Raw genomic sequence first — 20,028 nt, 5'->3', positions numbered from 1 at the left:
AGTGGAGAGGTGGAAGATAGATCGTAATGTGGGTTGCTTAGAGAAGATGAGAATTTGCTAAAACAAATAAAAGATCAAAGACGTACTCATATTAAGAGAATTTACGGGGTGTTAGTAGAACTGGATTCAGAAGCAGAATTAGTTAAAGAATGTATGGTTAAATGGGCACAAAATTTTGATGAACCGGTTCTATTAGATACCTGGGAAATTATTTGGGTGAGGAATGTTAAATTTACACAAGCCCAAAATTTAAGGGAAAATTTTTATAAAATGTTTTATAAATGGCACCTTGATCCACAAAAAATGTCTCGTATGTATCCTGACTTGCAGCCTAAATGTTGGAGATGTGGATGTTTGGATGCTACGTATTATCATATCTGGTGGGCATGTAAAAATATAAAAGCTTTTTGGATTAAGATATGGTGGAATATCCAAAGAATTTTTAGAAGAAGGGTAAAATTTACCCCACAATTGTTTTTGTTAGGTATTGTTTCTGATTGTGATAGTAAAGAGACTATATTGATGTTAAATTTAATTACAGCAGCCAGGTTGTTAGTAGGGCAATGTTGGAAGAAGGAATCTTTGCCTACTTTGCAAGAGTGGTTTCTTAAAGTTTCTTATTTGGCGGAAATGGCAAAGATTTCGGCTTTTTTGAAAGATCAATCGCAAGAGAAGTATTTTCTGGTATGGAAAAAATGGATAGATTTCATACAATATAAGTTGGATATAAAAAAATACTACTTAGTTTTTGAATAATTTATATTTAAAATTTAAGATATTTTATAGACATTTCTTTTTAATTTTCTTTTTATTTTTCTTCTTATTTGATTTCTTCTTTTTCTGTTTCTTTTTTCCTTCCTTCTGGTATTTTTTTATATATATATTGTTGTTAACTATTTTATAATTTGTTTAATTAATGTATTTAGATTTGCTTATGGTTTATATGTGTCTTAAGATTTTTTTAAAATTTTTTAATTAAGCCTGTATTCAGCTCTGGGAAGGTCGGGGGAGGGTAGGGGAGGGTTGGGAGGGTTTGGGGAAGGGAATTGTTTTGTAAAACTTAAAATTTTTTAATAATAATAATAAAAAAAGAATGTTTATAAATCCAAAATTTTTCTATCTTGAAGTTCTTACCTCTTTCAATCCTGCCACAAAACGACAATTTTAGTGCCTATTTGATAACTGAAGTGATCTGTTTCTAAACTGACAATAAAATGGAAAGAACTTTCTGAACAGCCATTCCAAGTTAGAATGTGATGTTTCTGGGCGAGAGTGCTTTGAGCTTGAAATGTTTTCCAGACCTCTAGTTCAAATATTGAGATGATATTGTAGCAGCTATCCATGTTGAATTAAAAAGGGGAGTTTCAGATATATATCTCTTTAGCTCATGCTTATTGTGCAGTATAGAGTAACAGTTTAAATGCTACATTAGGGACCCACAGGTTTAAATTCTTATTCTGTCACTTTCACTCCTCTCATGACTTGTGATCAAATGGCTATTTTGGGAGCTTAATTTTAATTATAATAGAAATAATATAAATCTGCAGTTGCACAAGACCTAATGGGTATAAACATCCTTGGGATATCTTCCCAAGGGTGGTAGCAGATGAAATACTATCTACAGATGGCTAAGGTTTTCATGATGTTTGAATTAATTACATCTGACTTTAATTAAAAATAAATATAGAAGTACAGGTACTGAAAGTATGGCTCTATGGCTAAAATGTAAATAATGGGAAAAATTCAGGCAAATGTCTTTTAGCAAGATAAATCATTTCTATTTGAATCATTGATATAAATTAGAAGTAAATAGGTACAACTACTGTATATGTCTGTTACACAGACAAATACCTAACTGACTATTGATATGCATGTGTCAAAAATAATTTGTACTGTACTTTGCATTACATGTACTTTGGCATATATTCTTTAAAGCAGTTATCTTTTTTCAGATTTCTGCATGAATACAGAAAGAAAGAAGTCACAGTAAAGACATGCCTGCTTTAATAAAATGAATTGGTGTGGTCATATTCCTGTGCATTCCAAAATATTTCTTCAAATCATTTTTTAAAGTATGCACAGACCTAATATTTAATTGGATTGTAGATATTTTCAGTTTTTTTTTTAAAGTTGCTTTATAAAACACAGTTTTTAAAGAGTTGCAATCTGAGAGTATATATTCATGTTTCTCTGTGCACTTTGAAGCACTTTTTGTGAGTCACATCTCTTACAAAGCATCTCTCTCAAAGGAATTGAACATCTCTATTGGAATACTTTAGTTAGGAGAGTAAAACCTTTACCTGGGAAGAAGAAAGGATTGGTTGACTCTACTAGATTTCTTAGTAAATTATTTAGTACTTTTCCAGATAAGTTGTAGGCATGACTTTGCAATTTCTTTTTTCTGCTCAAAAGAAAGTTTTTATGAAGTGATTATTGGGAACTGTTATTCCACAATAAACTGTGTTTTATAAAGCAACTTTAAAAAAAAAACTTTTAGTCATGTTTTTTTTAAATTTCTTCATGAAATTAGGAGGAGGGATTATTCAAAGTTGAAAGTATAATGACAGCCTAATATTATATTTCAAATAATAAACATTAGGTATTTTATAATATATCAAGCATCAAATTATAATTCTTAAAAAGTAACAATATAAACTCTGAATAAAATATATTTTATTCATATGTAGCGCATGCTAGTGCATCTTAGTATTTGAAAAGTGGATTAATGTTTTAGAATGTGGTCAATATTTTGAATATTCTCTATTAAATTTATACCTCACTTCTGTGCAGGTGCTAAAATAACAATAAATAATGAAATGAAGGTAAAATTATAGCAAAGAATAACACAAAAACAATTAATCCTCAATTGGAATCTGCCGTTCTGGCCTTAAGCAATGCAATGGCTAAATGGGAAATCACGTGACTACAACTATGCTTTTCTTTTCCCCATTGCTCCACCCTTTGAAATTCTGACCTTCGTGTTAGGATAGCAGACTGCAAAGGGTTGTCTATAACTAACAAGTCTCAGTTTCACACCTTTGGCTTTTGTTTGCTTCCTAATGATTTTTCTTCAGCTTCTTACTCCCTGCCCGCCCCGCCCCCACACACACTCCCTCACCCTTTTGAATACTCACTCAGGCACTGGGATAATTAGAAAGAAGGGATATAGCATTTGTATTTACATCCTTTGGAGAGGAATGAATTGCAAGAGAATAAGCATGTACATAATGGGGAATATAAATCGAAAGAAACTTTTTTAGCACCTTCGTAAGTTGCTGAACAAAGCAGTTGGTAAGTGAAGTCTACCTCTAATACCATAATATTTTGAAAACAATTATAATCCCACAGTTTTATATTAACAGAATTATCTTAACTCATTGAAATACAAATGTTTAATTTAAAAATACCCATTCAGTTGTAAGCTTTTGGATTCTTGAGAATTAATAGTAATGTTAAAATACTGTGGGATTTCATAATAGAAAGTGATAAAATCTTGGTTCATATTATGCCATATTTAACTGTGGTTGAAAAAAAGAAAGTATAGGTAATTGATGTGGCAATACCAGGGGATAGTCAAATAGAAGAGAAAATTGGAGAAGGTCACAAAGTATGAAGATCTGAAAATCAGATTTGAAAGACTTATGGCATAAATTGGCCACGGTAATCCCAGTGGTTATCGGCAGACAGCACTTAGAAAATTTATGCATTAACAACATTTCCATTTGTCAATTACAAAAAGCCACACTGCTTGGATCCTCACATGTACTGTGCTGATTATGATATCCCAAGGTTCTTGGAAAAAATTCAGTGTATATGAAGGCCACCACCAGCTAAAGAACTAGCAACTGTGATTTCACATTTTTTTCTCTGTACACATATAATTGTGTTTTCAATAGATTTTTGGCCAGTTTTAGGATCCATATTCAGTTGTTCACAAGTTATCTTTTAGAAAAATTCCAATATATTTCCCCAAGAAAAAGTATATTTAATTAGCATGAAAATGTTTTCATGATAGTTATGATTTGCTAATATAGTAATTAACTTAGAGTCAAATCCTGTATTGTTCAATTGTCATTAGGGCTATTTTTAAAAAATATTAAATGATCAAATAAATACAGAATTTTCTAAAACAATAACAAACATAAACTGCTTTGAAATGTTCCGTTTTGTAAACCAATAATCTAGCTTTAAAATGTAGTTTCCACTGCTATTCAGCCTTATATTGTTGAATCAGGGCAAGTGTTCTTTGTTGATTTGTCAAATGAGCCTGCTTAGTGTAGTAGTTAGGGCATCAGGCTAAAAACCAGGAGACTGCAAGTTCTAGTCTCACCTTGGTACAGCTGGATGTTTGAGATAGTCACAATCTTTCAGCCCCAGGAAGAAAACAGTGGGAACCCATTCAAAATCTTGCAGATTAAAATGCAGGGACTTGCCCAGGCAGTTTTCAGCAATCAATACTAATTTGAAGTGAGGGATGGGAGGAAATTCAAGTGCAAGAAGGAAAAAAAAATGAGGTAAAACAATCCTACAGAAGAAGCTATAAACAATTTTAAAGAATTTATCTATCTAGCAGATTTAACTATCAGAAAGTATATAACTTTGTCAAAAGTTTTCTATTCCTTGCTACTTGAATCTTTTATTTCAAATAACAGGATAGAAACCAATATCATCTGCATACAGGTAGTCCTCACAACAGTTCATTTAGTGACCATTCAAAATTACAACAGCATTAAAAAAAAGTGTCATTATCATTTTTCAAACAACCATTGTAGCATCCCATGATGATGTGATCAAAATCGTGCACCAAAATTGATGGGTGCAGTATTCAGGGGTCATGTGACAAGTAAAGTCAGTGGGGAAGCCAAATTAACTTAATAACCATGTTAAAACTTAATAAGTACAGTGATTCACTTAACAACTATGGCAAGAAAGATCATAAAATGGGCAAAATTCACTTAACAAATTTTGCAACAGAAATTTTGGTCAAGTTGTAACTGTAAAGCAAGGACTACCTGTACAAGCATGTGTTTTACTACTGAACTATCAACTTAGTTATCTTTCATTTTCATCCATTAAAATCACCGCCTGTAGTCTTGGTATTTTTCAGTGATTTGGATTTCAAAAAGAGGCAGCATTGTTGTGGTGCATAGGAAATTCTAAGCAGAGTCAATCCAATAAATCCAATAAAATTAAAGCTTCAAATTATTTTCGGACAACCCTTTTAATATAACACTAAGAGTCATACTATACTCATTGTAGTTACTTTTTCTTCCAAAGTATTTCAACTTTAATTTTCAATATGTTATTGCTTCTTCCATTAATCTAGACTATTACCTAAAATGAAGCAATAGTCCCAAAATGAGAATTGTAGACCAATCAACAGATGCCTCCTATGGAAATATCTGTTGCTACCTTTCTTATTTTATATGTTATAAAAGAGAAATATAAATAAATAAATAATAAACAAAGGTAAAATAAATAACTATAGAAACTGATACTGTATTTATGTTTTATTTATAAAGTTGCTAGATTTGTATCTCACTTTTCCCCAGGAGCTGAAGGTAATATTCAGAGATTCCTATCTTCATTTTTTCCCTATGATACTATCCCTATGAAATTAATAGGACTGAGTTAGAATAATTGTCCGCTGTCATGTAATAAGCTTACACGGCTTGAGTCCTAGGTCTTCCCAGCCCAGATTCAATATCTTAACCATATCAGCATACATTAAAAAGATTGCAGAATTTAAAAAAAACCTGAAGCTATAGCAAAATATTCATTATTTTTGCATTTCTTTAAAAATATCAATAAAAATACAACTTAAGTTTCAAACATAAAGGAATTATGTTGTTTCAGGTAGCCATGTTGGTGACTGCATGTTGTTGAATTTTCTCATATTACCCTCTTACATTTTCAGAGCTAGTGCGCTTGGAAATAGATTGCTTTGATTGTATTAATTTTATATAGAAAGCACTTTATTGCTTGAGAGCACATTTATAGCTCATATGTTTTAACTGATTTGGAATATGTACTGAACAGTGGTTAATGATTTAGATCATATTAACACTAGAAACCCCTAATGGATAATGATGTGCAAATAGGTTCCAGAAAGGCTAGCTAAGCCAGCCTAATCAAAAACACTTGTAACTGAAATGACAAAAGCTTTGTACAGAATAACATTCCTAAATTATCATAATGAACATCCAATGTTGTTGTATTACCTTTAAAATAGAATAAACAATAGTTTTATTATGGATTATAATATTTATTCATGCTTTTTATAATACAGATATTTATTTATACAGTATTTTTTACTATTAATATTATCATATAACATGATTGCTCATTTATCTGAAAAAGAAAAGATCTGAATGTGACATTACTTAATCTACACACTTAAAGGATGCTGTGGTTCCCTAAGCCTTTTTGTTATGTTTTAGTTGGTTTTTTTTCCTGGAGTTGTAAATGTAAAGTACCTAATTAGATGGTACCATCAGCTGGCAGTACAGAAAGAGTTGCCTCTTCTGGTGTGAAAATAATTCCATCTGCTCTATAATACTAGCCAATGGAAGCAGATGGTATTGCCCTTTGCAGAAATATGTTGCAAATTTTCACAATGGAATGCTTGAATCTACTATTTGTTTTATGCCTGCTTGTTTCATAGAAACAAACAGAAAATTTGCAATACTTCCATATGTCTGTAAATGTTGTTATATCATTAGTACTTTAGCTTTAGGACTGTCTGTCAGTAGCTATTGGCACCAGCATGTTCAGGCATTTCATCTCATATTAATTTAGCACTTTATAATTTGACAAAATGGGTTGATTTAATTGCCCTATTGTACTCAATAATTGAATTTCCCCAAGTTCATAGTCTCTTTTTGTACTTAACTCTAATCAAATTTTCAAGAGTAAAGTCAATAACCAGTTTCCCCTTTGTATTTCAGTGTTAGTTAGTTAGTTATGGATTATATTCAACTAAGACAAATTCATAATTTCTTTTTTCAAATATTTTAAACATTTCATAAGTGAATTACATGTAAAACAACACATTATTTTGATATAGATCCAAAGAAATAAATATTTTCTTTAAAAATAGTCTGTATATGTGTATACATACATACATTGGTATTCATCTATAATGTTTTTAAAATTAATGTTTGTTTCTTTGAGTAGAGAAGGTAAAATCAACGATAAATACATTGTAGTGCAGTAGAGAAACTCTATACAAGTAGTTCACTTAACTGATTGTAGCTCTATAGAACTACTCTAGTAAGCTGTGATTATCATTTTGTGATTATTGTTTTGAAGGAGGATCATTGTTCTAATATTAGTTTGAAAGGTCTGTATATTAAGCTAAATTCATCAGCTGTGCTTTTTAAAAAATTATTATTACATTTTGATGGAAGTTGGAGTTCTTGATTGGAATGTATGTATATAGATTGCCATCAACTGGCCTTTTTCAGTAGTTGCACTTTTTTTGTATAAAGCAGAAGTACCGGTAGGCAGAAGTATGGGATCACAGGCTGTTTCTGGGATGTAATATCTCTTGTTGGTTGGCTGCTATGCGTTCTAGTGAGGAGGGTCCTACAGCAAACTGTGGTATAGTGTTTATTTTTGAATACATGGCTTTTGTGCCCATTGTTCAGAAGAGAAGGAATATTCTGGAAAATGTTTGACATCAGTAGGAAGAATATCTGTACTACTTTGTTTTTGAAGCATAACATGTGTTTCTTGAGCATTCACCATACAGCCACTCTATATGCAAGCTGGTATCCTAGAATTGATGATGTCTAAGTAGGTTTATTATTTCTAAGTAGGTTTACTATTAGAAATCCAAGTATTTTGACATAGCATAATGTCCCAAACAACACTTGGACCCTTACAACGAAATAACCATACTCCAGAAGGGTTGTGCACTGTTTGATTACTCAGTTTAAAATACAAAAATAAAGATGTTATCAGAGATGCTTTGGCCTACATGATTTGTAAATTATTATCCTGATTGACAACATTCAGTGAACCTGTAGTAAGCCTGTTATAAGTGTTTCTCATTTGCATTTTTTTTCAACATGCAAGCTGCATTTGCCTTATTATTTACATTTATAGTGCTTTTAAGAAAGGACTAAATATCAGAATGGAAAATAACAAAGACTTTTAGTTTCAACTTTGTGTGAAGAATTGATCAGTATCAGCCTCATTAAAATTTTAAATTTATTTTCTTATATAAAAGAAAAAATATCTACTCATTTACCAAAATCATCTAAACATAGATTATTAGAATGAGATACAAAAATGATATCTCCACAAAAAGGTCTTTGCTTTGATACAAGTTGCTTCTTCTATATATTTCAGAAGAACCAATTCAGTGTACAAATACTACAGTGCAGTAGTATTTTCCCCATGAGCTTCATTTCAGTAGACATTGGGGGAGGGGTAAAAATGACAAACATTTCTTATTATGAAGGGTTCTTGTTGTTTATTTAGAAATGTCTCTCTTGAAGATGTTTCATTACTCAAACTAAATAATATCAGCAGTGCTAGTGGGGAGTGGGGTTTGTTCTCAGTTTATGTTCAATGTTGTTGGGAGTGGTCTTGGTGTTTTTTGGTTGGGCTATTTACTATTTGCAGTTTTTTGATTGGGATATTGGGGTATCACTTCTTGATTGTTGGTCTGATGTTAATCTTGGTATTAATCTGTGCTCATCTGGGTGTTGATTGATAGTCAGGAGGTGTTTTGGTTCCTCCCCCCTTTTTGACTTATTGTTTGTCTTTTTTGCACAGTATGTAGATGTTGTTTATATCTATGTGTCTATTGGTGGCTGATTTGTCAGAGTGCCAGGCTTCCATGTCCACCAAGGACCCCTTATTTCAGTCCTGGACTACGAGCATTCTCCTTTGTCAGTTTCTCATTATATATAACATACATACTTGTATCAGAGGCCAGGACACAAGCATATAAAATGGGATTTTTATATGACATTATACATGTCAGTGTTCTGGCATTAGTTTGCTATAGGCATCTGTGATATTTCCTTTTCTTTGTTCCCCATTTCTAGTTTTCAGCTAAGTCGTCTTGCTATACAGTCAAATTTTAGGGCCGAATAATCCTTTTCATAGACTTCATATAGCTATCTGCATCTTAACTTTCCTCTCTGTTTTTCTGGTTTACTTTTCCAGATGTAACCCGAATCCTCAACATTTTTAGTACTATTGGATGTTTTTGTTTTCATTGAAGACTTTTGTTACTGTTATTGTTTTTCAAAGACTTTCTTTGAATACTGAACCTACAAAAATAAGTTATACATTCAAATAGAAACTTTGGTTTGTATTTTTTCATCTGGGAATGCATTAATTTTAAATTTTATTTACTTTTAGAGAACTAGAGGACGAAAACGAAGCTATCTTCCGGAAGAAGAAAAACCTGAGGTTGGAATCTTGTAATTTTATTCATTTTTATTGACTAGATGAAAATGTCAAGAGTAAGAAGTAATGTTGCTAATGCTAAAACCTTTGCTTGGTTTTGAGTTGATGCTTCTCCTTCAATAGGAACGGATTCCAAGAGAAAGAAGACAAAGACAATCTGTCGTACAAAAGAAGCCAAAATCTGAGGATTTAAGAACAGAATGTGCTACATGTAAAGGAACTGGAGACAATGAAAATCTAGTCAGGTAGGACTAATGTTATAATCTTTTCCAAAGGAAATTAAAGTTCCACTTTCATCATTTTCTTATCAAGGTTGTAATGAATGAACTCTTAAAGTACTGAATAAGGCCAGCTGACTTAAGGGGAATGCATACCACAGAAACAATGCTTTGATCCACTCATATCCACTAATTGACTTGCCACATGTTTTCTCTGTGGATTTAAATGTAATGGATCTTTATGTTTACCTGTCAGTTTCAGAAATAGAATTAATTCTCTGTCAGGGTGAATTACTATGTCTTTTAACAGGACATAAAAGATAAAAAGCCAGTCATCTGTGTGATACAGGATCTGTTTTTTTTTATTTTCTGTCACAAGTTATGTTTGAAGTTAGTTTTCACTTGTCTAAAAGTTATACTGAGGTCCACAAACTGAAGTATTTTTATTCCAAGTCTAGAAAACAGGAGCCTGTGAGTTCTAGTCCTATTCTTGCCATGAAAAACTGGCTGGGTGCTTTTGAGTCAGTGACTTTCCTCAGCCCAACTGATCTCATAGGTTCATTGTTGTGGGGAAAATCGGAAGAAGAAGGAGTTAGGTATAACTGTTTTGAGTTATTTACAAAAAAAAATAATAAAGACAGGATATATAGGAAATTAAGTAAATAAAAATTAAAACTTGTTCCTCCAATTATTTTGTCCCCAGTTTTATAGAATTGTAAAATCCATTTGCATTCATCTATAAATAGATTTCACGATTCAGATTAAAAATATAATGATTGACTAATGATTTATAGCTGATACTTCTTAATTCAAACTTTAGTTATGTAACTTATTGTCAGTTTCAAAAATGGAATGATTCAAGACATGGCTTTAGTTGAGAACTGAAATAAATCAAAGCCAATTTTTTTACTTCATTGGATGGTGCAATGTTTTTAAAATCCTAGGGTAAGATCATTATATAAATAAATAGTTTTAATTTTATTAGGTTTTTTTAGAAAATAAAACATTTAGTAATATTCTAGATACTGATAAACAAAGGAATATATATAAAAAATCTTAAGGCTACTGGTGTCTAATAAATAAGTGTGAAAAAGAGAATAAAGAACAAATTAATTCCAATGAGTTACATAAAGTCAAATGGCATTGCAGGGTTGTTTATGATAATTCAGCATTTCAAATAATTCAGAATGACATTTTACTTGTGATATTTTTAGCACCTCACAGCTACCTCAATATAATGAATGATTAATTTCAAAGTTGGAACCATGCTCATGTTGAATATTAATGGTTCAGGGGACAAACTAGGAAAAATGAAACATTGTATTCAGAGGGAAAATTTCTCATATATGATACCTGAATATTTGTGGACAACAAAATATAATCTGAATTTCATTTTCTTAAGTCCTTTAGAAAGTAACACAAAATCCAGCTAATTTTTTTTATTTTTTTAATGCCTTGCACATCACATAACATGTTAATAGTAGGAGCTGCTACTATATGACTGTCCTTTTGCCCTTTCTTTGAAAGTATGATTTCCTGTGTATATCTGCTCTATTGTAGGATAATTTACTGTAGTTACCTTGATAGTAGCAGTGTGGTTCTAGAAAACTCCATTCTTGTTTTGTGTACTATCTGCAAGAGTCTTAGCATGGTTTACAAGAAAATAGCATTTTTACAAAACTGTAAGGTGGTAATAACTGCAAATTGTGTTTAGTGTGTAACTATTTTTGTATACACTTTTTAGATGTTAAAGCTTCAATGTTCATGCCAGTTTAGCTGCCTGCTAGTGTTTTATGTTGCATCTTGTTTTATATTGATAATTTTGGTACAACATATAAATCTAGCTTATCTTTTTGGCTTTTTATTTGAGATAAGACCTTTATTCCAGGTTATTTAAAATGTATACATTCACAGATTTTAATTTCCATTGGCCTTTGAACATCATTACTAGTTAAGGCAAACACATTTTATTTATTGTATGGCGTTACAGGAATATTTTTGGCATATGATTCCAAGTATTAACTTTTATTTCTTTTGTCCAATAGTCAAGACTGTTTTCAATTTTATTATCAGTAGGATACTATTTTTTTTAAAGGATCATAGAACATCTTCAGCTCCATCTTTGAAAAGTAACTAGAAATATTATAGAATGAAATAATCTTCTGCTTCAGGGAAAGGCTTTAGTTAAGATAGTATATATGATCAGTTGCAGGGCTTTACACTTCCCTAATTGATTTGAAAAATTAACAGTGCTATTAAAATTGCTGGTAGTGTATGACTTTTATAATCTGAATGCTGATTCCTTTTTTAAAAAAAAATAATGTGTGATAACAGCTGTAAATTCAAACTCTTATATTATGCTCTCTGCTCTCTAATTTATTTATTTTTCAATTATGATTGTTAGTCCCTTGTCAGCTGCCTGAAAAGAAAGTTTTATGCATGAATTAACAAAATTCTATTTAGCAAGATTTATTAAGAGGAAAGAGTAATAGTACAAACAATTCTAGCAAGTGAACCAATTTTCACATTGACACTTTATATTTCTATTTCTTTTCCTAAACGTTTTAGGATGTACCAGAAGGGAGCTGATTCCCTTAATTGATGATGGATAAATTTCCATTTGTTTATTTCCATAATGTTATTTCAATTTTTTATAACTTTGAAAAACGACCTTTTACCAATATATAGTTGGTCAATATATTTATTAGAAATATTGTTTATATGGGAAGGTACCCAGCAATATATGCCTAATGTATAAGGAAGTCTGAGAAGTGGAATATGTCTTCCTCATTCATCAGGGTTTGCTGTCCCTTTGGAAATAAACCCATAGAAATATGTACATATCGTACTGGAATCTGCCAAGTGTGGAAACTATTTTTTTCTAAGATTTCTCATTTTCAAAAATGAATTGCTGCCAAGTAGAGAAGCTAGGATAGACAGGTTATTGTTTGAGAAACATATCCAGGGAGCCATGACATTCACTTAAATAATTAAGTGATTCTTTAGATCCTCATCATAGAATTTTATGAAATTTTCATTTATTTATTTTAAAAAAAAACGTGAAAATGTACAGAACAATATCAGAATGTTAGAGATATTTTAAATGAATAGTTTTGTTTAAGATAACTGTTCTGTAAAATACAGATCATTTATTTTCATAGCCATGTGAGAATTACTGCAAATGCACATGAATCATTTTGGTATTTGAAGTCTTTTTTCATTATTATTATCAAATGTGGAATATTACATTAACACTGACAGCCATGCCCTGCCACTTATTTCCCCCTTCTTTTTGCTTGATTATTTAGTCAGGCATGTTAACTTCAAAAAAAAAAAAAAAAACCAATAGGAATTTCCATCTTAGAATTTGTATCTATAAAACTTTATTTTGAGTTTGTGACCTCCACATTTCAGAAATTAAATGATATGGAGTATAATTTCTTTTTGCAAATAAAAATTGCTGTAAACTATTTTTATAGTTTATTATAATATTGGCATATTTTAACTTGAAAAATTGTTTTAGAATTTTTTTTAACCCTCGTGAGGAAGAGAGAATGATGTTTGAAACATATAAAAAGGTGGAATAAACTATATTTTTATTCATTGTAAGTGTCCATTTATTTATTATGTGTTTGTTTATTTAGTAAATTTATAGGCTATCCGTCTCATATGCATGAAGTTAAGTCAATAAGTTAACATGAATTTTTTTTAATCTATTGGTTATATTGATGTTTGAGTATTCATAGAATCTGGAAATTTTATCCATTTAGTATAGTACTCTTTTATAATTATAATTACAGTCACAGCTATATAAATAAATCGTTATGTAAGAGTGAATTATTTTGCTTATCATCATAAATGCAATACATTAAAAGCACATACAGTTTAAATATCCATAATATGAAATAAATAATAAATTGTTAGAGCTCAAAATTGATAGGATAGGTAATATGAAGAGGCAGATTTAACTGTACTCTTAGTAATGATGTGGTCAACTTTAATTTGTATGATTTAAAAAGGAAAGGGGAAGTATGGTGTTTTATGCAATTTAAATATAAATTAAACAAAATGAATTCTTAGTGCAAGTCATATAAGAATTGAATTTTGAAAATGAAATTTCCAAATACTACTATCTCTCAATTATACAGTGTTGTATAATTGTAATATTCTACTATGGTATAATGGTGGTTCACAGTTATGAGTATTTTAACTAAAACAAAATTAATACCATCCTTGTGAAGCATTTATTTTTGATTTCTTGTCCCAAATTTATAAACATTTTCTTTTTCCAGAACTGGAAAGCATTGTAGGCAATTTCTTTAATTTCCACTGAATGTTGTGTCTGCAGTGAAGCTGCTAAAAGAATATATAATAGAAGTAATGAATTGACGTTGCAAGACTGTGTAGTAAGTGACTTTTACCACTGCACATAAACAGAGCAGTTATTTTAAATCATAGCATCAGTTTCACTCAGATAACCACTAAAATCACTACACTGTGGTCTGCTGGAAATGCCATCATCCTTCATCTGCCACATTAAGCCTGCAGAGAGCAAGTTGAGTCTATACTGTGGTGGAAAGGAATGAGCCCTGAACCAAGTGAAAAGATGTTCTGGAAGAGCAGTAACCTTTTCTATGATGTGTGCTTTTTCCATTACATTTTTGACAGAAAATGATGCCAAATGATTTAATGGTGACATTTTGTTTGCTGACTTTACTTATTTCTTATTTAAAAAAGAAACATAACTTGGCCTAGAGAGGAAATGAGTGGCCAGGCATTTTGAATCTGCCTACAGAATTCCTAATTTGTATAATCATTGAATTATTATCCGGCAGTCTTTTAGGATTTTTTTTTTTAAAAATCTTACCATATTTTTAAAAGGCATCATCTTTTACCTGTTATGGCATCAATCATTTTAGTAAATTAAGTTAGACACATATCTTTTTATAGTTAAAACCTACAGCATAATTTGAGCATCCATCTGTAATTATGCAAACTTCTTTTTTGTTAGAATCCGATTGTATTTTTGTGACCAATTAAATAAATACAACCATTAGCAGCAGTAAAGCAGTTTTTGCCTCTAAAGATATATCAATCTGAATGACCCATTTGATTGAAAATCTTTCTCCACTATAGCTATATTTTTTCTTTTGAAAAAAAGAAATGATTTCTTTCACAGCCATTTTTTAACATAGTATAGAGTAAGTCTTCCAAATGTGCTTGACTGCAGTACAGTAAGTCTTTGTTCCCCTTCTTTAAGGACACAAGACATTGTTTGCAATAGTGACAAATATCTGTATCTTGGGTGTAGGATGAGGGTGAAGATTTGTTTTCTGAGCTTGTTGGTTGGTTTCTGAAGATGCTGAAGATGTTACCTATGCCTGGTAACAAAATGTTCAGGAACCAACCCACAAGCTTGGAGAACAAACCTTTACCCGCAAAAGACATTGCCTTATCCTGTGGTGTGTTTGAACTTAAAGCAAACGTCTTCCAAGTGGATAATAGAATAAGTCAGTAGTAAGGATTGAGATTGAGTGCTCTCTTTAATACTATATTTTTTGGTAGAGTTTTGTTACGTTGAGCATTACTTTCACTTGAATTTTCAATACTGAATGATCCCTGGAGAATGACACAATTCAAGGAGTTATATCTGCTTGGTTCCCTATTTTCTCTGTGGAGGTCTTCTTTCTGTCTTGCACAAGTTTTGTAGGTCAGTGAAGCAAAGTAGCTTCCGTCTGTGCTTATAAACTAGTCATCAGGAAATATATAAAAAATGCTTTCCCAGAACATAAAGCTATCTAATGGGCAGAGTGGATTCCATGTTTCTCCCTTCCTTCTTTCATTCTTTCTAGGTTTAAAATTAATTACAGATACCCCATGTATAATATATATTGATATATGAAATGAATTAATTAGAATCAATTCAATGATACCCAACTTAAATTTATGAAACAGAAATAGAATTTATTAAACTACACATTCCATGTATGTCTATGTGAAGCTTGGAGTGAAATCATACTCAGCCTCAAAAACTTCTCAAAAGCAGCCCACTTTGCACTAAAGTTTAAAGAATAACTCTTCTCAGTTTAGGACCCAGGAGCTTTTTTCATCAAAGGGACTACTAATGAAAGTAGTAACTGGATGTGCTAATTCTAGCTGGAAAAAAAAATATTGGCTCAGATGGGCCAGAGGCTAGAGCTGTCAAAACTGGAGTATGACAGTGCATCATAGTTTTATAAGTAGCCAAAAACCTCACTGGATTTTCAAGTAGAATTATGATATTCTAAGATAAATCCACCTACCTAATTAAACAACACATTGATTTTTCATAATATCTGCACAACAAGGCTGATTATGTTTTTTTTAAAAAAAATACATTTTATTAGTTTATCAAAGAGAAATTTAAAAAAGTAATAGAAAAGTAGGAGGGAAGAGGGGAAAAGAAAAAAAGAGAAAATATGATGTAAAGAAAGAAAAAGGCATCGACTCTTTAGCACAGTAGAAGATAACATTACAACCTAAACTTTTTACTTTTACATAACAGTATATATTAGTCATTCTATGGCAACAAACCTATTTAAACAGCAAAAAATAAAATAAAATAAAAGTTTCAATTTTTTTTCATTGCAAGGACAAAATCCGGAAGCAATTTCAGTGTGTGGTCCTCAATGGAATTATATCTACATGGAGGAAAGTATGTAGTGGGGTGCCCCAGGGTCTGTTCTAGGCCCAGTGCTCTTCAACATCTTCATCAATGATTTGGACGAGGGGATAGATGGGGAACTCATCAAATTTGCAGATGACACCAGGGCAGGGATAGGCAACCTTGGCTCTTTTATGACTTGTGGACTTCAACTTCCAGAATTCCCGAGTCAGCGTGGCTGGTTCAGGAATTCTGGGTATTGAAGTCCACAAGTCATAAAAAAGCCAAGGTTGCCTACCCCTGGTATAGGGGATATCTTGCTCAATAGTAGTAACTGTGAGAGGGATCTCGGAGTCCTAGTGGACAATCACTTAAATATGAGCCAGCAGTGTGCTGCAGCTGCCAAAAAAGCCAACACAGTGCTGGGCTGCATTAACAGAGGGATAAAATCAAGATCATGTGAAGTATTAATACCACTTTACAATGCCTTGGTAAGGCCACACCTGGAATACTGCACCCAGTTTTGGTCACCACGATGTAAAAAAGATGCTAAGACTCTAGAAAGAGTACAGAGAAGAGCAACGAAGATGATTAGGGGACTGGAGGCTAAAACATATAAGGAACGGTTGCTGGAATTGGGTATGTCTAGTTTAACAAAGAGAAGGACGAGGGGGGACATGAGAGCAGTGTTCCAATATCTCGAGCTGCCACAAAGAAGAGGGAGTCAAGCTATTCTCCAAGGCAGGACAAGAAGCAACGGATGGAAACTAATCAAGGAGAGAAGCAATCTAGAACTAAGGAGAAATTCCTGACAGTTAGAACAATTAACCAATGGAACAACCTGCCTCCAGAAGCGGTGAATGCTCCAATACTGGAAGTTTTTAAGAAGAGACTGGACAACCAGGGGGTTGGATTCGATGACCTCCAAGATCCCTTCCAACATCATCATCATCATCATTATATTCTCTTTTTTTGGATAAAAGAGTCAATTTGACCATCTCTAATTCCCCTTGGTGGGGGGAATAGTTATGCTTCTATTTACTCATTGATCTTTATAAACTGTCATAATTTATATTAAAAGAATTATTTATATTAAAAGAAATATATCATTCCAATTTTTAATCCTGGGGGGGACATTTTAAACCCAGAATACCAAAGTATATTAAAGCTTTCATTCAATTATATATATCACACCAGTAAAAATCCAATTAGCTCATTTATTTTAAATCTTTCCTCAAGTTTATTCTCATGGAGTAAAATCTTTTCTTGTTTTATTTTCAAATTTGATCAATAATATTTTACAAATTTGGGGAGTTATTCAGCATTACAGAAAAGGATAGAAACATGCATATATAAACTCATTTTATAAATACAAAACTACCTTAGAGTTTTCTTTCAATGCATATATCAAACTAATAAAAATCCATCCTGACTAATTAAGTCATTAAATTTAAGTCACTCCCTCCAGCTTATCTTTATAGAATAAAATCTTTTTCTTCTCAGGAGTGTCTATCAAATTTCTTTTCTTCAAGAAATTTTCAGCCATGTTAATATCCATGAAAAAAGACTCCCAAAGTTGTTCTGTTAAAAGTTGTAGATTAACATGGGGCATTTCCTCGTAGAATAAAATCTTCACTGATATGTTTATCATAACTTTTTTTCTCAAAAGATTCTCAACCTTGTTGGTATCCATGAATAAAAAAATCTCAAACGTGACCTCTTAAAAATTGTGAATTTATTTGACACACTTGTTTCAATTGTGTGGAGAGGGTTATAATAATAATAATAAATAATAAAGTTGGAAGGGACCTTAGAGGGCATCATAATAAAAGCTGATGTCATTTATATTCCAATTACAGTTAGGTTATTTGCATTGTCCAGTATTTGTGGAGTTGTCACAATGGGTTGATAATTTTCTACATCTAATTGTGTCTCTTGTTCTTTTTTAATATCATCTATATAATTTGTATCTTTACTCCCTAGCCAGTTTGTGGTATAAATGATTTTCTGTATGGAACTCTCAAAGATTTCCTTGATGACAGTCTCCAGCTCAGGATTAAGCATCTTTGTAGCTCCCTCTAGTGGTTAAAAATGTTAATTATTTATTATTCCTTTTTCTGGCCAGTCAGAGTTCATGAAAATTGGAAAATTTCAACCACCCACAACCAAGCAATCTAAGGCTACAGATTATTTTAAAAATAGTAAAATAAAACCATAAATTTTATTCTTATGTTTCTCCATCAAATTTCAAAAGAAAGAATATACTTCCTTATTTGCCTCCAGCTTCCTTGTCTTTTAACAATAAAGAAGTCTCAAAAATGGCACAGAGTTTCAAAAAGGAGTAATAAGCTGTGACTAAAGACAGTCTCTTTTAGTTAATAAAGATAATAGCATCATAAATTGGTTAAGAAGCGAAGGGCACAACTTATTGTCCACTTGAAAAATAAATTCCAAAGTGGCTGTTTTATCCAACAGTGAAGAGATTTCAGCACTACCTCTGAGCTTTGGCTCACCAGCTGCTTCGAAGCACAGCTGAAACTACTTGCAGACCATTACTGTTTTAGGAGGATCTTGAGGGATGATTCTAGGACTCTCCTTAACCCAAGAGAGTCAGATAAACAAAGGAAAGCCTGTTCCTTCTGTTGTTAAGTTGGAAAAACGACAGTCCAGAGAAAATAGATTCTCTCTGTGTGTCAGGTGTCAGCCATATCTTTACACGAAGTCCAAGGCTGATTCTGTTTTTCACTTAATTGCTCCATAGTTTAGTTAAAAATGATTCTCAGTATTATTAATTTGCCTGGTGGCCTTTTTATTTGAAGTTTCATTCTCTTTCCCCTTCATTGGTAAGTGAAACCTGAATTAACTCTATCCTCATGGATAGAATTAATTAATGATCTTTTCCATTTTCTAAACCAAATTATATTATTTTTTCATTGCTTGGCTGACTTGGAACCAAAACACTGCTATAGAAAAGTTATGTCTAAATATTCTGCTTATATAACAGGAAAAAAATCAGTAACTGTGGTTCAAAATTTAATTTCATATTTGGTACATAATTAACAAAATAAATTTTTGGTTTAAATAAATATTGCATTAATGTACAATATTTTGGGAATAAAACAAATAATTGCAGGCAGATGAGCCCATTCTACTTTATTATAAAGCTACATTGGCAGAATCTTGCAAATCTAAAAGTACAATTCTTCTCATTTACAAAATGAGAAAGGAGGAAAGATTTCTTATTTTGCCCCAACTACTACCCATAATAGCATATTCTTCATAATAGCATCTTTTCATCCAGTCTTCCCCCATACCATTATATTCAGTGCTATAAAACATGTCAATCCAAAAGTTCCTAGTAGTTGCAAAGTTAACAAGCAATTTCTGAAAGTAATTAGGAAAGGAAGTATGCAAACCCAGGATCCTTTTAAAGGAGCTGTCTATGCTTTCAGCAAAATTATTATTCCCTAAACTTCCACATCCACTGGCTTGAGGTCTCCTTGTGAGGCACAATTTTCTGGAATACTTGTAGGTGATCTCAAATTCTCTTGCCCAGAAAGAACTGATTACAAAGAACTGATCTACTTGATGACCATTTTTCACAGTTGTTAGGTCTACTTTTAATCAAACCATCTTTAATTTACCATTTCTTCCCCAGAAAACCTAGATTTTGATCTTTAAATATAAGTTTTCAAATTTTATTAGATCTTTAAAAAAATTAGGTTCTTCTGCTGTTTCCAA

The 20,028-nt window shown here is 31.8% G+C and overlaps 1 protein-coding gene across 7 annotated transcripts in view; it reads left to right on the top strand.

Moving 5' to 3' along the window:
- Nucleotides 1–20,028, top strand: part of PHF14 (PHD finger protein 14) — a 134,902-nt gene that overhangs the window by 47,567 nt on the left and 67,307 nt on the right. For all 7 annotated transcript variants that reach the window (XM_039319970.1, XM_039319972.1, XM_039319975.1 and 4 more), the window contains exons 15-16: nucleotides 9,379–9,429; nucleotides 9,550–9,671. In XM_039319970.1, coding sequence (XP_039175904.1) covers nucleotides 9,379–9,429; nucleotides 9,550–9,671 — 173 coding nt within the window. The remainder of the gene's footprint in view (nucleotides 1–9,378; nucleotides 9,430–9,549; nucleotides 9,672–20,028) is intronic.

This window comes from Crotalus tigris, unplaced genomic scaffold (genome assembly GCF_016545835.1).
Source record: "Crotalus tigris isolate CLP2741 ecotype Arizona unplaced genomic scaffold, ASM1654583v1 scf7180000023617.9722795, whole genome shotgun sequence".
NCBI classification, from domain to species: domain Eukaryota; kingdom Metazoa; phylum Chordata; class Lepidosauria; order Squamata; family Viperidae; genus Crotalus; species Crotalus tigris.
The sequence above is the reverse complement of the archived record's forward strand: the minus strand, read 5'-3'. Positions and strand labels throughout refer to the sequence as shown.